This window comes from Aphelocoma coerulescens, chromosome 5, assembly GCF_041296385.1.
Source record: "Aphelocoma coerulescens isolate FSJ_1873_10779 chromosome 5, UR_Acoe_1.0, whole genome shotgun sequence".
NCBI classification, from domain to species: domain Eukaryota; kingdom Metazoa; phylum Chordata; class Aves; order Passeriformes; family Corvidae; genus Aphelocoma; species Aphelocoma coerulescens.
In genome coordinates this window covers 35,984,190-36,005,365 of record NC_091019.1, presented here as the reverse complement: position 1 = coordinate 36,005,365, position 21,176 = coordinate 35,984,190, and the positions used below count along the sequence as shown (strand labels likewise).

Below are 21,176 nucleotides of genomic sequence, written 5' to 3'. Positions count from 1 at the left end.
TATGCAGTGTGCTTCAATGCACTTTGAAGCACGGAAGAAAATACAAGAGACTACAGTACAAGGGAAGAAGAAACCACAAAAGCAGCTCTTTTTGTTATTTAAAATAGCAGAACCATGCTTAGGCACAACTGAACTAAATTTTAAACGTAACTGTTGGACTACCATAGGACATAAGCTTTAACATTTCTCCTTGGGAAGAAAATCACTCTGCTGCATTTAAACTAAGAATACTACACTCTACAACAACAGTAGAAACCAGCCAGTATTCTGAATGACAAGAATGGTGTCACAAAACCCCTTCAAATGTTATATTGAAACCAGATCATACCAGGCTAGCTGTAGGATTGATTTTCTTCGTTTCAACTTTCTTCTCTGCAGTTAACTTGCTCACTGATTGCTGAGCGACTTTAATTCTGAAACACAGAAAAGACGTCATTAGATTTGATGAAATGAAGGTTGTTCTGGCTCTGCACGGTATATACTTTGTGAGAAGCCCCACCAGTAACTTTTTCTAGGCACATTAACCCAACAAACTACTATTTCTATTCAAAGGCACTTAATAAAGTACTGAAAGTAGATCAAAGTACATTTTCAAATGGAGAAAATCAAAAGCAAAAGGACAGCCTGTGTGTATTGCTCACTGAAAATGTCATCAGGAAAATTATTTCTCTGTTCTTGCAGGATCTGGATTTTATGGAGTATCTTTCCCACCAAAAAAGCTGTGGTATCAAGGCAAAAAGATCCTCCTCTGAAAAAAACCAAGAGCTAGCTGGCCTAATCTGTTGTACACATTGAATATGCTATTTTAGCAGGCCATTTGCCAGGCTACACATTATATTTTCTCTGAAAACCTTGAAAGGAAAGCATCTGCCACTTTTTTCCTAATGTTTTCCGTGTTGCTTTAGATGGCATTGACTGACCAGCCTCACTGATGTGGCAATAGGAGGTACAAGAGGTTCTTGTCTCAGGGTAGTTTAAGCTGTCTTGTGTACAGCTACAGACTAGTCTGCCGAAAGTACTGTAGAGACAAGGGGAAAGAACACAAATCTGATTCCTCTGCTTCTCTTGCCTTTTGCTCTCAGGGTCTTGCATACAGAACCCTTCTTTCTGTGGGGATTTAACAAGAGCTCAATGAGGAGTTTCATCAGGAGGAAAAGGAGAAACAGAGAATTAAAGGGACTTGATTCTCCTTGTATGGGCTGGAAAGTGCACGGGAAATTATGTGCTAAACAGTGATGAAAAGGAAAGAAAATTCTTGGCACTCCTAACAGAGGATCTGCCCATTGCTAAGTGCCTTTATAATACTGATGGTACACACACCTACTTTATAATTCTATATGCAAAATGCTAAAGGAAAGAGGTTGGGAGTGAATTTTTACAAGCAAGGGAACTCAGAAAAGCAATTTTCAATAATATACACCAAGTCAGTCTTTTACTAGAAGCAACACATTTCTTGGCACTCTCAAACTGAAAAGTTCTACTTTCTTCTCCAATTCAACTTTTTCCACTGGCAGAAATAATTGCTATGGCCAGTCAAAAAGTATTTAAAATACCATGTCCAGTTCAAACCACTTTCGACACACTCAATTTTTGAGGAATTTTGGAAGAAAAGCAAAAAGGAAAGTGGATCATAGCTGCAATTACTAATGTGTACTTCTTTGCTGTAATACTAGCAGCAAGCTAGATTCCTTTTAAAATACAGAACACATTCATAAGTTCATTACTGTCTTTATCAGTGTAGGAAATGCTATCAGTGTTGGAAACAAACAATTTCTTCTCTACGTATTTTAGCATCTACTGGATAGTTCCTGGTGTTGTCTCGCTTTCCAGTGCTTAAGAAGAGGAGGAAACAGTTACACTACTTTCAACCAAACTTATTTTCAACACTGTTTAGCTACAGCTAAACAAGCTGTAACTACACCCTCAAATATGCACATATGAAATTCTGTATATTTTTTAAATACAGCTGGTGTATTTTTAGAACTTAGTTAGTGTTCCCTGTTTCTACATGTAAACAACTATGTGACAACACACCATTCCATCTTTTTATTTTTGTTAATCTGCACAGTTTACTTCTTAATGCTGGATGACTGCACCCACTGGACAGCATGCTATTCCTCACAGCTACAACGTTTATGCAAAGATGATGATGTATTTCAAGACAGTCTTCAGGTTCAGCAGAATCACACCAAGTGATCAGCTTCTAAACTCTTCCCTATTTTGAGCACATTTTCTATTTGATCACATTCTTTCTGGTCCTAGAAGTGTTTTCAAATAGTTTTAAAATGTCTGGAGTCCACACTTTCATCCAAAGGGAGAATTACAGGGATTACAAACTTTTAGACTTAAAAAGAAAATTATGGCTGTCACTGATTTAGGCCTATCTCTGTGTATTTTATGGTATATTTGCACTATTTCTAGGAAACCTGGATTTTTAAAAACAGAATGAATAGTCTGAAATACAAAATAAAAATAAAACAACTCACTAACAGGATTTGAATCATGTAATATCTGGCTCATAAAAATGACAGACTAATTATATATTACACTTTGACCTCCTAGGGAAAAAAGTCCTCACTAACATAAGACTGATAAGATGAGGAGGCACTATCAGAACTGTACTACATAATTTAAAACGAATGTAATTATTTGGATTTTTTAAAAATCATATGGCTAAACTTCATGGAAGTTGTTAGCTTAGTAATTACATCAGTGAATCAATACACTAGAGATGCCTTATAAACAAAAATACTTCCTTGTTAAACATAGATAAGCTACTAGTACTGGCTATTGTGTTTGGAAGCACTATACTTGAAATGAGAAAAATGAAATCATATGAAAACTATCCAATTCAAAAATCACAGAAGTGGCTAACAGCAGAAGTTTAATTTTTTAAATTATTTATTTTCATAAAAAAAATCCTAAATATGAACACATATCATCCACTAAAAGCTGTGACAGCCTTCCAATGAAACTTACAAACACTCACAACTGTTCTTTACCCACATCCAGCTCTGGACTCCTTAGCAGAGGAAAGACATGAACCTGTTGGGGCAGATCTCAAGGAGTGCCACAAAACTGACCAGAGGGCTGAAAAATCTCTTCTGTGAGGAAAGACTGAGAGAGCTGGGCTTGTTCAGCCTGGGGTACAGATAGCTTCAGGAAAACCTTCCAGTACTTAAAGGGGGCTTTTAAGAAAGATGGGGACAAACTTTAAACAGGGCCTGTGGCAAAAGGAAAAGGGGCAATGGTTTTAAAATAAAAGGTAAATTTAGATTAGGTGTAAGGAGAAGGTTTTTTACTGTGAGGGTGCTGAAACAGAATCAAGCGCTGAGATGGAGGGCCACAATTTACAGCTCACAGTGACAAGGACAGTTCTGGACAGAGAGCACTTGAGAGGACAAAGAGACCAGAAAGGATGGTAGAGTAGCTGAACCACAACACAAAAGACAAGGGTAACTGCACACTGGAACAGATTGTCCAGAAAGGTTGTGGAGTCTCCCTCACTAGAAATATTTTCAAGAACCATATGGATGCAATCCCATGCCATGTCCTCCAGGATGACCCTGCTTGAGCAGGTGACCCACTTTGGTTCCTTCCAACCTGACTGATAGGCTAACTTAGCAAGCAAGCATGAGGCAAAAACATTATGGGATGCAGGTCAGTTAAGCCTTCAAATTTGATGAGCTGCAACATGGATGTGTTTGAAAGAAAAGTTATTCTCCTTCAACTGTGATCAAAAGAAGTCAATACACCTTAATGAATAAAGAGGATGTGGTGTCAAACTGAGCAGTACTGCACATTATCACACAATATGGAAAAAATATTGAATTATCAAACTGTGTCTTTTTAAATATGAGAACCATGACTCCACTACTGTACATGTATCCTTACTATAATTAATGGGAATGTAATTGGCTTTTTCCTGCCTCTATGTGGCAGGTGGTGTCTTCCCCTGTAAATTATATAAAAGCCAGGCCTCTTAAATTATAAGTTATTAGTGAAAAATAAAGAAATTATTTTTATTCAAAATTATTTTTATTTTGGACCTAGGGATGCAGAAACTTAATCTAAACATAAGCTGTATTTATTATTAAAAAGTTTCCTTTGTAAGCTCAGGAAAATAAGTTTTTTTCTTACAGGAAAAAATATTACCAAGCCAGGGACTAACCAGATAAACTGCTTATCATTTTCACCTCTGCTTTCCACTCAGGTCAGACAGATGGTGGCATGAAGTGGTACATTCTACCCTCTGAAATTCCCCTGTTAGGAAAACCAGAATTCATTGTAAACGAACCAATTGCTATTCATGTTCTGGCTCTGCTGTTGTGTGACAACAGAGACCAAATTATCTGGTTCTCTCTCAGCTTCTCAATATTCTGGAAAATCCATTCTTTTTGCTTCTACAGTTCCTTTCACACAGCTGGCAGGTTATGTGGATAGCTGTGGGTTATGAAATAGCTTGGAATGACAGTTCTGTGCCACCTGAACTTCCCATGACTACAAGTTTAAACTTCTCCCGTAAAACTGTTTTGGCATAAGAAAATGTTGTGCAAACAAAATTTCAGATATGGGTGGAGATGAGCAAGTGAAGGTAGCTACAGTCAACATCAACTGTTCAATCTAGAGCCAAGCTGCATACCCAGTCCAGATCCTTAACCCAGCTGAACAGTGACTTACTTCCCTTAAGACTAAGAAAAATTCCCAGAGCTCAAATTCCTTTCATGTGTTAAATGCCTTTCTACTCTCAGTCCCATTTCTGTATGCAGCTCATCAACTAAACCTCAAGTCACAGCACCATCTCCTGAAAACAGTTAGCCCATGGAATATAACAGGTTAGGTTTCAGCCTCAAAATTTTAGAAGACAGATGTCTGTGTATTACCTGGCCTGGCAGATGATTTCACAGTGTACTTGGCTAGCTTTAAAATTAGGAGCCTTATACCATACTATGAAGTTTGAACATTGCCACATCTACTACCATGTTGTACAATACAATTGCCTATCAAGCCTTCAGGCCTGTATCTTCTGGAAAGAACTTGGTCATTACTGATCAAATCTTTAAATTAAATTGCATTTAGAATAAATGTTCACTAACTAAATCAGTACAAATACAGTAAAATGTGTGTTGTCAGTGGATTTTGTCACCAAACCTCAAAGTGCCAGTATATTTGATATGTTTGTTTTTCTCCTGGATCTACTGACAGTGGTTTATCTATACAAAGTGAGTGAGAAATTTTATCCATGTATGTTATTCACAAGGAATAAAAATTGATTTTTATGATTTCAGGAAAGCTGGTGCATAAGAAAAACTGATAGGAAGAAAAGGGCTACAGAACAAAAATATACTTCAGTACATCTGAGATGGCCACTGGCAGATACTTAGGAGTATATAAAGACAGCAAAAGCCTACAGTGATAATCCCCAGAATGGTTTTGCAGCTGGAAACTCACTTCATGTGTAAATCCCTCATAGATTTTTCTAATATAATTTTGTATTGTCACCATTTGGAAGGAATGCAAGCTTTTGCCATCTGTGACATCTTGTGACAAAGCATTTCTATTTTCAAGAAGAAATATATAAGTCTGTTCCTTAAATAATGATCATGTCTTCCCCAGCTATTGAGACAAATTTTGGTTCTGTTTTTGATTTCTGAATTCTGACCTATTTGTATGCATATTCAATCTGAAAGAGATTACTTCATCCAGTACAGTAACCATTGTAGCGATCTTATCTTTGCAAGTGTCAGCAGTGAGTTAAATTAAGACCAGTAATTTCTTTCCTATTCAATCTTTAAAGGACAACAGGCATAAACACATTATTAAAATCTTTGTCACAATTCTTTTGCAAAACATTATCATAGTTTGTGATGAAACTCACTGCAATCTACTAGTATTTCTTCTGTATTTATACCTTTTCCCTTTTTCAAACTTCTCTAGGATGTTCTCTTAAAATGTAATTTAACACATCTTGAATGCTTTAATAGATTTATGGAAGGGCATTCATATATATATATGTACAATGTATTTAAGTTGTTATAAATACATATTTGTTTTGGCTCTGAATTCATAGACGTGCCCACTGCAAATAAAATTAGTAGTTTAAGAAAAGGAAGTGACAGTGGAAATATATGCAATCTACCATGCTGTAAGTGCTTTATTGCCAAAAACTCCAACCTTTCTTTTATTCTTCAATTCAGTTATCATCTTAAAATTTCATAAACAGAAAAAAGCATAAAAGCAGTTGATGTACCTGAATGCATACAAATTGTAAATTATAAAGCTGTCAACAACAAAACTGTATTTTGATGCAAAACAGTACAATAAAAACAGTTTCCAACATTTGGTACATTTACACTAAGCTGTTTGTCACAGATGAAGATGTGATTGTCAAAGCAAATTTTATTTCATTGTACTTAAGTTCTGGTATTGAAGGGAAAGTAAAATGTCATCATATTCCTATCAAGCATATGGTTTGGAAAATTGTTTTCATTTTATCCCTATAGTCATTTATGTATCATATCATATATCATACCATATCATATGTCATATCACAGTATGTTATCTATCTGTAACTGTGTCTTGCATTCCTAAATGGTGTGCAAATTTTGTCCAGGCAAGAGACAATGACTCAACTATATTTTGCAGGCAGCTAATTTATTTTCATGGTAGGTTAAATGCAGGGCAGCTCAGTTGAAGTGTTTCCTTTACTTTAAGAAAAAGTCTCATAGAAATCTCATTAGATTTCCACAGTTGTGTTACATTTGGGAGCCAAGTAGCTTCAGACAAAACAGGCTCTTTGCAGCTGAGACTGTCATTTAGTTAAAGACAGCACTCTTTTTTCCTGAAATTCGGAGATTTTAAAGTTTTCTGTTATACAACACAATGTAGGTAGTTTGGAGTATAAAAATTTTTATTTTTGTATCATTGATCTTTTGACCTATTTTTACTACTATTAAGTTTAACCTAATACATTTTTAATGATTTCTTTGAATGATAGTTCTATATAATTAAAATTTTAATTTTATGTGTCATATTTCTTGAAAGACAAACTACAATCCACTATTGACATTCCTATATAAATGTACAGAAATAAACAAACAAACAAACAAATAAATAAATGTGACGAGCTAACTCATACACATTTTACATCGGGTTTCTTCAGTTCCTGAAATTTGAAAGGCAATCCAATCGGAAACATGTTCACATAATGATATCAGTGCTTCAGTTTCAGAACCTAAGTTTGAAATTACTGACTTACATTGATGTTTCTTCCTCTTTAAAATTGCCTTGAAAACAAAATAAGGGTTCATAATAAAAAGTTCTGTTTTCTTTTTTTTTAAATTAAATTGCAATCTTTAAAAATGCACAACAAATAGTGCATCCAATTAATTAGCCAGTTAAGGAAGACAGCTGTCCATTCCTGTCATTCTAAGGTTTTTAGTTACCAATGTGCACAATGACTCTTAGCTTGCTTTCAAACTTTTTTGGACAGCAGTTCATCAACTCTTAGTTTCATAATTTGTTATACAGGACCCTTAAATGGTCATGACTTTACAAGACATTTGCCAGGTGATGAGAAAAGATTTTCCACCATTCTAATCTATTGATTTCATGATGTTCTTCTTTTCAGTAGCACAATACAAAACAATTTAGGATGATGAAAATAGCTCTCCTGTCATTCTTATTTACTAATTACACAAGGCTCCTCATTTTAACAGCTCATTGTCTTGATGAATCACCCAGATTTTGAATGTAAAGGACAATGAGTTGTCCTTTTGAGACTAACAAAGCTTTGTAAAAATAATTTGAAGTGAGCTCTGAAAAACAGTCTATATGATCCAGAAAGTGTAAGCATTTTGAAGTATTACAGTAACTGGAGCTCTACATTCTACTGGTATTGCTTTACATTGAACACGAATAAAGGCATCCATCAGAGGAACCGATGATATATTTGTTCTATGTTTTTATTTGTAGATTTGATTGATATAACAATTAAACCACAAGAAATTCTCACCTTCACACCCAAGTATGAAGGCACAAAATTTAGCAGTCTAATTACAATGATTTCTTGATTATTTTAAGAAAGGAAATTATGTACTGTTAAAACACAAGGCATTTCAAATCAATTTATTTGAAGGGATCATTGTGTACCATTAGCGAGGTGCTAATTACATAAAAAGGAAAGGATGTATAGTCTGGATTTTTTTTTCCTTGGGTAGTTAATTTCTATTCTTCCTAACTGCTTTTGGAATAAAATTGAGTCATGATTCAGCAGAAAATATATCCCTGAGATGATCTTTATCATGACAATAGCTATATGCTTGGGACTGTTTATTTTACAAAGTTTTTAACATGTAAACCAAATTTGTGTATTAATCCAGACACAAAGAAATAAAAGATTCTTTGCAAATGTTTGTAGTTGTCATCTTCTAAAATCAATCAATAAATGATACAAAAAGTTACAACTTTCACACGTTTTAAAACTGTATGATCTATAAAACAATGTTTATAAGGTTGACAATTGAGAATTCCTAACTTCTACATCTAATCTAGTCCTTCAAAAAGTCTACTCTACATGAACCTAAAGGCCCCACTGATTTGGAGCAAAATGGAAAATGCAAATTTAAATGAGTGTACTACTTTTGCTGGTACTTTTAAAGACATTTTAATCTAAATCTCTATCAATTGGGAATAAGCACCTGAATTTAAATTTCACACTGAAAGTAATTGCTCCATTTTTTTCCAAAGCATGACTACATTACCACTCTAGGTCTTTACAAATAAATTGTGATATGCTGAGCATGATGAGCTTGTAATAAAATTGCTTTTTTTGTGTAAAAGATTTTAAGCTTCTTTAAGAAAATCAAGAAAAGAGCATGGTGAGTTTGTAGTAGAATGGCTTTTTTGTGTAGAAGATTTTAAGCTTCTGTAAGAAAATTAAGAAAATAATTGAAGGTTTTAGGTTTTTGGGTTCTTTTACTCTAACTAATAAAATCAGGAGACTGTTGTGAGATCTAGCGGCAAGTAGTTTGATGTCCTCAGCAGGACACCAAAAGTCAGAAAGTAGTGCTGTAAATTCAGTGTGGGGCTTCGACACTATGCTAAGTGTGGCCTGAATCTCTGGGGCTTCTCTTTGATGCAAGTGCAGTATATTAACTGGAAAAGCATTCACTTTTATTTGTCTGTACTGTCTGCGACAGCAATATCGCCTCATTTAGGCTAGTTCAACATGAAAATGCACAGAGAAGCAATCTGTTATAAATTAGCACAGCTCCCCTTTCATTTTACTAGCTAGTAATTGGAAGGGGTTACAAAAGTGTAATTTATCAGATTATATGTGTTTATCTTTTTGTGGGGACAGCATGCCTTTGGTGAATTTTCCTACGCACCCTGAGGGAATAATCTTTCCTTGATGTCCATTAGATCTGAAAGAAAACAATGACGCCTGTGAAATATAGGAGTATAATTTGTTGGGTTTGAGAAGCAGCAGTTTCCCAGACATCTAAAATGGTATTAATGACTTTATTAGAACCTTACCGTTCCTTGGAAATGCTTTTGCTTTCTCGTTTCCAAATGGTCTTGAAGTCACTGCAGAACTCGTACCACACCGTGAAAACGTAGTTTGGTGTGATCTCCTTCTCGCCAGGCTTTGGCTTTATTCCAAAGTATCCCACTGTTTCTTCAAAGCTGCAAGGGAGGGGGAAGAAAAAAAACAGTCAACATGTAAGCCCACTGGGGAAACAGTTTCTCTGATTTAGTAGTCAAGGCTGGTAATTACCATAACTTCCCCTTAGCCTTGGAAATTACACAGCAATTCATGCTAAGTATAACTAACCTTCCAACACCCATCTCTTTTCCAGAGGATAACTTACAGTTGCACAAGCCACCCATAGGGATCTGTCACACTGGCAAATCACAAGGCATTCAATTATAATAGGTAAAACTCAGCTTCTTGCATTCCAGGAAATGCCATAATATATTTATTTAATTTTATTCTGCTATACTCCATGAAGATCTTATTCTCCCATTTATCTTCACTGAAGGACTATGTAAGTGTCACATGTCAAGTCAGGAAAAAATCTCCAGGTTTGGTTGAAAATAATCTTCTAGTATTTAGGGGGAATTGGGAGTAGCAACAACCAAGCCACAGACAGTGCCAATAGTCAATTTGCAAAGGTTTTACTGAAAAGAATCTCCTTCCACATGGGTCAATAAACAAATAATTAATTTTACAAAAATACACTGCCAAAATTTAAATGCTTGAAAAAAATTTATAATGGGGCTTTTACTGAATTGCTATACAGCTGGATATTTTCAAAGTATTATTTTATCACAGATAACACTTCCAAGAGCATTTTAACTCACTGTGCATTTTTAACCTTTATGACATTACTTTGTATAGATAAAATGAAACAATCCACATGACTAGGTACTTATATAAATAAAAGTATGTTCGCTTTTATTAAAGTTGAATCACTTTTCTCTGCAAAGTAGATGCAACAATGCTGAAACATTTGGTGATATTTATTTAAAGGAATGCTATAATTTAAAAGTGAAGGTAAAAACTAAGTCATTTTTCTTGAAGTAATCATTTTATTGAATCAAAAGGAAGTTATATTCTTCTTCAGATTTGCAAATAGGTTCCAAATCTAAACACAGCAGGTGTAAATCTTGAAAATAAAATAAATAATTTTAAAGACCTGTAAGGAGTCTCCAATTATTCAACAGATGTTAATGTGAGCCATGGATGCAGCTTTGTCATCTTTCTTAATTTATGTTTGCATAGTCCACATTGCATGTTTTCATATGGAACTACCAGGGTTAGGCTCAAGGCTTTTTGACTTAGTTTGAAATTAAAGCTCTTTAGCTAGGCTTGAAGAATAGAAAGTACCCATCAAAAAATAAAAAAGTTATCCCTCCAAAATAAAGTAATATATACTCTGGATGCTTCAAAAAGAAGCCTGGATTTTAGCCACATGAGCCAATATGCCCTGGGTTTTTCTCTTTGATACTTTAAAGATAGAAATGAATTCTAGACCATGCTGAAGAATATCTCATATTGTTCAAGGTGAGCAATTAATATAATAGTTTTTTTAATCCTCATATGTGATAACCTTTAACCTTTTACATTTCCTACATAGGTTTTGCATTAAACATTTAACTATATTTCAAGTTAATTGATGATCCATATTTAAAGAATCACAATGAAATATGTGTGTATAAGGCCATAATATTCAGAGTTAAAGAGTTTTGTGGTGACAGCATGAGGAGAAAATTAAATAAATAAAGAAGTAAATAAGTAAATAAATAAATAAATCTAAAACAGCTTTAAGGATCTGTGTAAAACCTTTTGGTTTTCAAACTCTAAAAATACTAAAATACCGTAGTCATAATTACATGGTTAAAACCATTTATTGTCTACTGGGCAATATAATTTGCATTACATTCACTTGGGTCAAACACTCCTCAGCTGTTTATAGCACTCTGACTGGGATAGCTGAGCCAAGAGCAGCAAGAACAGAAACTCTTCTCAGGTTTGCTTTATGCAACAGAAGGCCCAGGAACATCGTGCTCTCTTCTTCCTAACAGAACCATTCACCATCCCAGTAGGAGTGTGCAGAGGTGGGATCCTGAAATCCTGCACAGTCTCTAGACTGCCTTCATTCTGACACTTCTCATCCTCTCTTCCTTTCTTTGTCAGCCTGTCCCCCAGGACTCTTCCTTTGCTTCCACCCACCTTAATCTGGCTTCCTGGGCTACTTTCTGCCTTTCCAAAGTAGTAATTTAAAATACTGAATGTTTAGTTAGCAATTAAAAAACCCAAACTCTGTGTTGGACAACTAATTCCCTAAGTCAACTGCAAATTAGGCACAGCTCCATACCCTGAGGAGTCTATTCTACTCCAGAAAGGCTACAAAGCAAGTAGAGTATGAAGGAGCCCTGTGCAAAGAAACTTAGGTTTGTAGCTAAGTAGAACCAGTCAGACACTCTTGAAATGAGGAGGTAAAGCCCCAGCTGACATCAGCCAGTTGTTCAGCCAATTTAGGCATCTTCTGCAAGCAAATGGAAACAGTTAGTTCACCTAAGACCTGAACTGCATTTGGGAAGTGGCTATCTCCCTTTTCCTGATTGCCTATGAAAACTAATGTAGGTGTCTCAGGTGGAGTGACCATGGGCTGAGAAAAGTACAGTTAAAATCCAGATTACCACAGATCTGCCTTTAGTGACCACGAAGAAAAAATATTGATAGCAAGTTAAAAATTAGTTTACCCTAGTTTATTTATAGCAGGTCCATAGCTAAGATGGATGCTTCACTCTCACAAAACTCTAATTTCATAAACACAAAGTATTAGTAATATTAACTTACTGAATTTTTACTATCCATCTATAAAGCAATTAATCATTTTCCATACTCTGACTCCTTTGGCCTAAGTGAGGCACAGATATTCACACAATAAAAACATTAGGATTTCAATGGTTTCTTAGGCAATTGAATGCTATATACTAAGTGCTGAAAATGTTCTGTGATGACATTTTTACGTCATAAAGCAGTTAATCAGTTATTTATATACTGTGTGAAACCCCCATTCAGTTCAATGCTGATAGTAATGAAAACCTCAAAGTACACTGTTGGACAAAAACTCAAACGAAGTTTTTCCTGGAAAATTACATAAGTGATTTTCAGAAAACATATTACTTCTTTGAAATACAGATCCCTTTGCCATTTAATATAATTCCTAAGTTCAATGATATCTTTGACCAAAACAAACTGTTAGAAAACACTGACAAAAACCTTACCATTTTTGAGCATTTTCCAAACTGTTCTCTTCTTTTTTCCGTTCTTCTTTAGCTGCCAATGAAAAACATTTTAAAGGTATAAATTACCATCCTACTGTTTCAGAGATCCCACAGATTAAACAGTCTCTTATTTTCAAAACTGCATAGTTTGTATACTAAGTATAATAAAAGTGGTAAACACTTGCTAATTTTCAATTTTTATTTCTTGTATATAATGAATGTTTCTACTGTACCAATAAAGTGTATTGGATTTGAAAAGTAATTTAAAATCCATATTATAATATCTAGTGTTAGGCATTATCAAACAAAATGTAAATAATTAAACTTCATTTTCAGATTTTTTAAAAAGAAAATAATTGTGTTTGTTTCTTTATTGTTGTAGACCAGAACTTACAAATTTAAACCTGTTTCTGCAGCATAAATAATTGAAAGTTCAACTGGAATTGAACAGGTACCAAACATAGTTAACATGAACTCTTCCACAGAGCTATCACATTTTGTTCTGGAAGCTGGAAAGTGAAAACACATGTACTAGGTTTTAAACGTATGGCATGTACATGATTTTTTTAAAAAAAATCAGCCAAGAGTTTGAAATACAGTTAGTTAATGTGAGCCCTTCTGTTACAGAATGCTCACATGAACTGCTTTAAAGGATTTCATTTTCAAAAGATTCTCTACTATTGAAAATGTTTTCTGACCTGGATACTGAAAGTCAAACCACTACTTTTTGTTGATCAAGTCTTCTTAATACAGAGGTGCAACTTCAGCTCCAGCAGAATAACACATATATAAAATAATACTATTGTGGAAAAGTTATTCCTACTCCACATTAAAATAATCCTGTAAGTGGTAACGTTAATATAAACAGAATTCAGACACTTTTTTTATACAAAGATACAGAACTTCATCTTTTTGCCTCGTAGTCTACAGGAGCGCCTGGTTGAAATACAGTCACAAACTTGAGTTCACAGACAAGGCCATTGCAGAATTCATCCTGAATGACTCAATTTCATTATAAGACTACTGACAAAGAGGTTTGTACTATGATAGTTTAAAACAAAAATAAAAATTGATTGCTTCAGCATATTTGCTGCTAACAAAACAATTTAATTTCAACTCATATGTTTCCCTACCTTGGGTAGGTAAGTGTGTTGGAGATATTTATTCCTATTATTTCAATATGGCAATAGCCAGAAACAAAGTTGTGTGCCCTCTGCAAGGAAAGCAATCAATTCTATACCATTAGGTTCTTCACCTCATACCTTGGTGGCAAGACAGCTGCAAGTGAAATATATAGGGCAGCTCTGATTTATTGCATTCATCTCAGGGCCCCAAAAATTTGCCTAACGTTAACCCAATATACTTAATTCATTATTTTCATTTTATACCATTAAAAGTACAGAACATAGGTTGGAATTCTAATAATTCATAATGATATAAAATTAACTACATAAGCTGAACTGTTTATAAAATTGTTCAATTCATTATTACATTAATAATTTATTTCTGGTTTCCAAGGAGATGGAAAATTAAATAAGGCAAATTTCCCAACATAGCTACATTCCCAGCTACAACATAAACAATATCTTCAGGTCCCTGTACATGAAACACAATAACTAACAAGGACAACATATTTATACATTTATAGTTAGGTGGCAAAACTTGATTTACTGTTTTTTGATCTTGCAAGAATAGGATAAGGAAAGATAGTGGAAAGAAGTTTTAATTTTTTATACAAAGTAAAGAAAAAAGGTGTAACTTTTAGGAAGAAACACACAAAGTTTACATTAATCTAACAGCGTGTGTATTTGTGTACCAATAAAAGGGAAAAGAGGGAGGAAGAAAATACCTGTATTATATGGCAAACAGTATTTTCCATATTTTTAACTGTAAACACGTCCACCCAGGAATTGTTTAAAAGTATTTATTTGAAATTTAGATGTTGAGACTTGTTAAGAAATTAAATGAACAATTCCATATAACAAATTCTTTAATGTGTAAGACAAGAAACCATAGCAATTCTCTTATCTTCCATAAAATTTCTAGCTGATTTTCCACTCAAAATTTGTTATATCCTGCTCTTTTTCTCCTCCTCCACAACCCGCAATGACCAACACAATGTTGTCAGTATAGGTTTCCATGAAACAATGTATTTTCCTCAGCAGAGTCTTCAAAGCCCCACAGTCAAGGTATCAATCCCTGTCTTAAATTTGTGGAATTACTGAAGGCAATTCAAATAAATTACATAAACAAAAGAATTTATTTCCTTTTATTTCTCTAGCAATGCCACATTTGCTTGCATAGGATTTGCTTTTTGCAGAAGTGGAATCATGTAATCCTTTCACCCTTAGACCACGTGTTTGATTTCAGTTTCACTGAAAGTTAAGAATATATTAACAGCCATATCAGACTGGCACAAGGATTCATCCAGCCGAATATCCTGCCCCTGGCAGGCACTGAAGCAGGTGCTCAGTTCCAGTTATGGATGAGGACAAACACACTTCCCCCCGAGTGTTCTCTCTGCCTCTGGGATTCTGTAGTTCATACAAAATGTCTCCTGCCTTGAAAGTCATTGTAATGTAATTCTCAACAGATTCTCTCAGGAACTTGCTCATTCTTTGCTCAAGCTTTTATAAGGTTTTTAACTTCTACAACCTGCTGTGGCAAGTGTTCTATAGCCCAACTATGTGCAGCACATTTTGCTTGTTTTGAAATGGACACCTGGTATCACTCTCTTGTATCAGAGAAAACCTGACTGCAGTGAACATTGAAATAAGGTGTCTATTGGCGTGAGCTTTTTGATTAGTAGGCTTATGAAGCAGATTTCTTCACTGTCCCCTTTTATTAAGCATTGATTTAATTTGCAGGTAAGTTTTGGTGCTTGTAAACTTATTTCCATTAGGGGGAAACTAAACAGGAAGCTCCACAGCAAATGCATTCCAATACTTAAAAGGGAAAAAAGGACCAAAGTAGCATTTGAGCCTTCAGACAGCTTTGAACACATGAGGTGGAGATGTTCACCTCAGATTAACTCAAAGTTTAAATCTCTACTGTAAACACACTGGCTTGAGCCTCAGATGCTTTGATCTGCTGACCCAATCATACTGCCCCAACTTCTCAGGATGTAACTGTAGATGTTCTACATGACATGTATACAGATTATATTGAGGTCCTTCAAAATTACTTCCCATAAGCTGCATTTCGTATGGAGACACCCTTCTGTCTGGCCTTGACAACTACAGGGAATTGTCCCATGTAAAGTTTGCTATCTGGTCTCACTTCTAAATGCAAGTTCTTAATATGCTCTATTGTTTGGATTAGTCCATATCCTGAATAAAGTATCAGATCCTGATATTATGATCAGATAAGAAGCAGACAACATTAGTCAATATAACATCTTTGAACACAGATATGAAATTCAGGAAAATTAAGAATTTCTGTGTCTTTCTACAGACAAGAGCTTTGGAAGGAAAACTGGTGTTTACAAAATACGTAGTTCTAATTTGCTGCAAGTCATTTGTAATACAGCTAAAGGCTCTGAAGAACAGCCACTAGTCTTACTCATCTTGCTATCTGTATCTAGCTTAAAGAGAATAAATGGACTATGATCTTGTGAATTTGCCTTATGAATCAGGTATTTGTGATTACTTCCTTTTACTGAAGTGCAGAAGTCAGCATTAAGATTCATGATCCTCTAACAGTTTAAAAAGTGAAGTAGTACTAGAGGGAAATGGTAAAAAATCCCCCAATTTATTTTTTCCACATATTCTACTTGCTGAGGATGGAAGAGTACATGAAACACTATATGGAAAATGAGAAATTAACAGAAAATATTTCTTTTTAAACAGGTCTAATGTATGCACAGCAGCTTCCAGTTACAACAGAACCAATACCTTCTCATGCATCAGGCTACTATGAAATAGATCTCTAAAGAACAAAGGAAAGAAAATACTGGATAGCAGCACAGACTGAAAATCAAAGGTGGTCAATAACTAACAGAGGCAAGCAGAGAATGATGATGCACTAAGAGGGCAAGACAAAGAAAAATGGGTAGCCACGACTACACAAAAATCTCACAGTTACCTCTGCTCTTCTAGTGAAAATTTTAACACTCATTGAGTCTGACTGTATAAATTTTCTGGTATTTCTCTCTGACCTTAAACATATGAACGCATGTAAGAAGGATAATTCACATAGGCATACTGATTTAGTTGGACACATTATAATCTTACTACTTTCAGAATTGAAAGATCTGGTGCATAAAAATTTTACAAATTTTCTAACCATTTTGGAGCAGTGACAATCTTCAAAATTACAAGAAAATTTTAATAACTAGCAGTTAGGATGGAGACATCAGAACTCTTAATTTTATATTCCAAGGTTGAGTTTGTGTGATACAAAAATATATGCTTTAAGAACTTTAAGAGACTGCTTTGTAAACTATAGTGTCTTCTGCATAAGAAAAACATCACCTTAAAACAAGGTATTTGATTTTTTTTTTGCCTTGAGGAAGAAAATATGTCTTTTCTGACTCATGTCTTCCAATCAATCACAGATAACTTTAAGACAGAATCTATGATAAGATGTAGACCAAAAAAAACCCCCAACCAAAACTCAACCTTCAAAGCAAACAACAAAACCAAACAACCAAATCAAAACCCCTACTGACATTTCTCTTGGAACTTTATAAAGCCTGGACAGAGACTGTTAAAACAGTGACAAAAAGTTATTATGACATTTCTAGTCTCACAGGAAGCCATCTTCCTCATTAGTCAAAACGAAAACCTCTTAGGCTGGCATGCTGAAATGTAGTCAAAACATGAACCCCATCCTAGAAACACACTAATCCATGATTTAATGGCTGAGGAAGAAAAGTATATCCCCAGAGAGGTTCAGCGAGATTCTCTTTTCCCAAAGTGAGAAAAGTCATATTCTATGACATTATTAAGTTAGGAGAACAAGCGACAATTGACCTTATTTTCTTGGTCTTTGTAAAGCACGAAGACTCACCACTATTTGAAAACAGAGATCCAAACCTCTTAGATATTATCATTGCTGATATACTTGGGTGTCAGAAGTTCAGCCCAGAAGGCTCCCAGGCTAGAAATGTACTAAGATCTATTTCCACCCTCAAGTACAATTGGTACGATTGTCATCCAAGAGAAATTTTTTAACAACCCTGTTTAATCAGGGACTTCGGAGAGTGGAAGAAAAAGCTCAAAGGTGTCCTAGGGGCAAAATTACTATAGAGGATCATCAAAAGCTCTACAGTTACACAGTTTTTCTGTTTCTGAACAAAATTCTAGACATGTTCAAACTACTAGCACACTAAACTATAGTAGTACAATGACCAGCAGGATTAGAGTGGGATAAAATAAGCCTTCTTTGGCTTTGATTTCAATAGATCTGTTAACAGTGAAAGTTTTTGAACAGATTTAATTTTCAGAAATCCTTGACTTAGACACACTGGCCTACAAGCACTAGCATGGAAAACAAATTTTCATAGGCTAGCACATGGCATTTCTTTGAGCTGCAAAGAACTATCATGAGCAATCTAAACCCTTTCCCAAGGGTTGCTATTTTAGAATCATCATGGGTTGACTGTGGCACCACACAACCACTCACACACTTTGCCTCCCTCCCCCTCACTTGGATAGAGAATAGGAAGAGCAAAAGTGAGAAAAACTCATGGGTCAAGACAAACACATTTCAATATATGAAGGAAAGGGGAAGAAAAAAACCAGGTGATGCAAGGGCAATCTCTCACCAGCTCCCACAGGCAGAGAGAGTGATGCCTAGCCATTTTTGGAGCAATACTACCTCTCCCAAAATCCTATCCCCTCCTTTTTCATTGCTGACCATGACATTACATGCATGGAATGCTGAGTTTGAGTCAGCTATCCAGGTTGTGACCCCTTCCAATTCTTGCTCACCCTGGCCTATCACTGAGGGGACAGAGTGAGACAAAGAGAAAGCCTTGACAATGTGCAAGTGCTGCTCAACAATAGCCAAAACACTCCTGTGCTATCAACACTATTTTAGCCACAAATCCAAAACACATCCCCGCACCAGCTGCTATGAAGAATATTAACTCCACACCAGCTGGACCCAGTACAACAGCACACAGCCATACAGACTAATCATACAGCCACAGAGATGAATCTAAGATTTAGACAAATTGGATACTTTGGTCTGTTTATATACATAATCAAGGGTATAGTAATTTTTTACTATTATTATCAAGGTGTCCAACAACTTGATTCAGCATGTTAAACAATCTGTAGTTTATAGTACAGTATGAAACTTTACTGTTTTAGCTGATGATTGCAAAGCCAACAGCATGGAGCTAACAATTCATAAAAGCGTTCAAAAGTATCATCAACACCCATTTAATCTTTTTATTCTTAGCGCAATCTCACTGCCTAGAAAAAGACTGGGCTCTACATAAAAGGCCATGAATAGAATACATTACAAATGTTATAAATTAATTTATATTATATAACATGTGAATTTCTATTTCAATACCTGACACTGCCAGAATCTGCTTTCTTGAAATGTGAATTTTAAATGAATGGAAATAGAATTAATAGCATCTTCTAAACAAATTAACAAAAGGTCAAGTGCAAATAAACAAGTATTCACAAAAACCCACATATGAATGCAAAAGAATGTAAAATCAGAAAATGGATTGTCTTTCCTTTTTTTTTTTTTTCATTATCAAACTGGAATATATAGCTTTTTAAAAACATGGTTTGACTAACAAGAGTGAGTCTGGTGCTCAGTATGAAAATTGGGGGCTTGGAATTGTTAAAGACATTTAAATTCAATTTCTAATTTAGTGTCATATGCTACTAGGATGAAGTTTTTAATTTCATACAGACTGAATCTAATTTTAGAACTGTTTTACTTTTTGCAAACATATATATAATAAAGAATACAGCAGCAGAGAGTATGAAAGTTCTCAGAAATTAGGTACTCACAGTAAAAATGAATTTTGCAATTTCAGATATTTATACTTTTAGTTCTAATTATTGAGTAAGTTTTCTGAATAATCTTAAAATTTTTGTAAAATTATGATGTTTCAAAAATTCTAGAGGAGTTGTGTATCCTGATCTAGGAAGAGATATTGTCAGGAAACATCTATCTGTCTAGAGCTATACATAAAACCTGAATTTTCTCCTACTTCTACATTATTATATTGAGTTACTTCTAATATAACCTTGTATTTTGAGAAAAAGTATTACTTTTAATTTCGTTCTAAACAAAAGAAATCTTATTACTTAGTTGATTTCATATATAAACATAGCGCACATAAGAGAATACATCCAGTGTAAAAAATTTTCTGTTTTGTTTTTCTTGTTGTATGGTATTAAATCTTGAATTTGAAAAAAACGTATGAGTGCAGATAATTTCACATAGCTACTGTCTACCATTCTCATACTGGAGCTTTTTTGTCTAATAAAAATTTTTTATTTCAGAACTAATGAAAAAAATTGTATGTTCTGTACATAGGTTCCTAGCAAATAATTTTCTAATATGTATTACTTGATAAACTGTCTTTAGCTAGTTAATAACTTCTAATTGGTAGGTTTTAAGAACTCAGGGAATTCAACAGACAGCCTGAAAATTCTGTGTAAGTATTTGATTGTATGACTAATATAGTTTTCTATTACAGCATATTACAATGCAAAAAATCCCCAAATGAAACAATCCCATGCCCAAGAAGAGATCTTTCTTCTATGCTGTCAGTTAAACAAGAAGGTCTGGGAAAATGGAATCAATGAAACTTGGGTCTACCGTGTACTTTAGTTAGTTCCCAGATGGATTCATTAATGTTTAATTAAGGGGTGAGTTCATGATACAGCCCTTCTCTCCCTGGAAGGCTAATAGGGTCAGTTTTGTCTATTTAGCCACATATTTTTATTGAGATTTTAAGAGCTTAATATCTCAGGATCTCTAACCCTGTCAAATTTGGTCAAAATTGGACAATGCACTAAAAATTATTGGCAGGGCAATAATCAACAGGCAGTGTGATCACATAAGCCTTGTTTCTTTTATCTCTTCTTTAAATTAAAAAATTTCACGTTTTTAGCATGGAATTTGGCTATGCCATTTTTTTAGACATTTTTACTGGTATAGATATCTTAAACCCTTTCAAAACAATCTTCAGAACACTTGCTGCCATGAGGTCTTAATCACCCTCCCCTGAAACAGTTCTCACAAGTTTACTTTCCTCTGCAGTGGTACAAAAGTTGTTTTTAACTAAGAAACCCACACCCAATGATGAAAATGTACAAATGTTCATACAGTACAAAGAGTCTCTGTTCCATCTTGGAAAGCTGCTTAACAAACAAGTATCCCACAAGTTATCAGGAATG

The 21,176-nt window shown here is 34.7% G+C and overlaps 1 protein-coding gene across 1 annotated transcript in view; it reads right to left on the bottom strand.

Annotated features, from left to right (window-relative positions):
- The window catches only part of LOC138111604 (formin-like), a 140,223-nt gene that overhangs the window by 10,168 nt on the left and 108,879 nt on the right, over nucleotides 1–21,176 (bottom strand). Inside the window, exons 14-16 of the mRNA XM_069017687.1 lie at nucleotides 12,799–12,850; nucleotides 9,538–9,687; nucleotides 329–413 (exon numbers count right to left, since the gene is read on the bottom strand). Of these exons, the coding sequence (XP_068873788.1) occupies nucleotides 329–413; nucleotides 9,538–9,687; nucleotides 12,799–12,850 (287 nt within the window). The remainder of the gene's footprint in view (nucleotides 1–328; nucleotides 414–9,537; nucleotides 9,688–12,798; nucleotides 12,851–21,176) is intronic.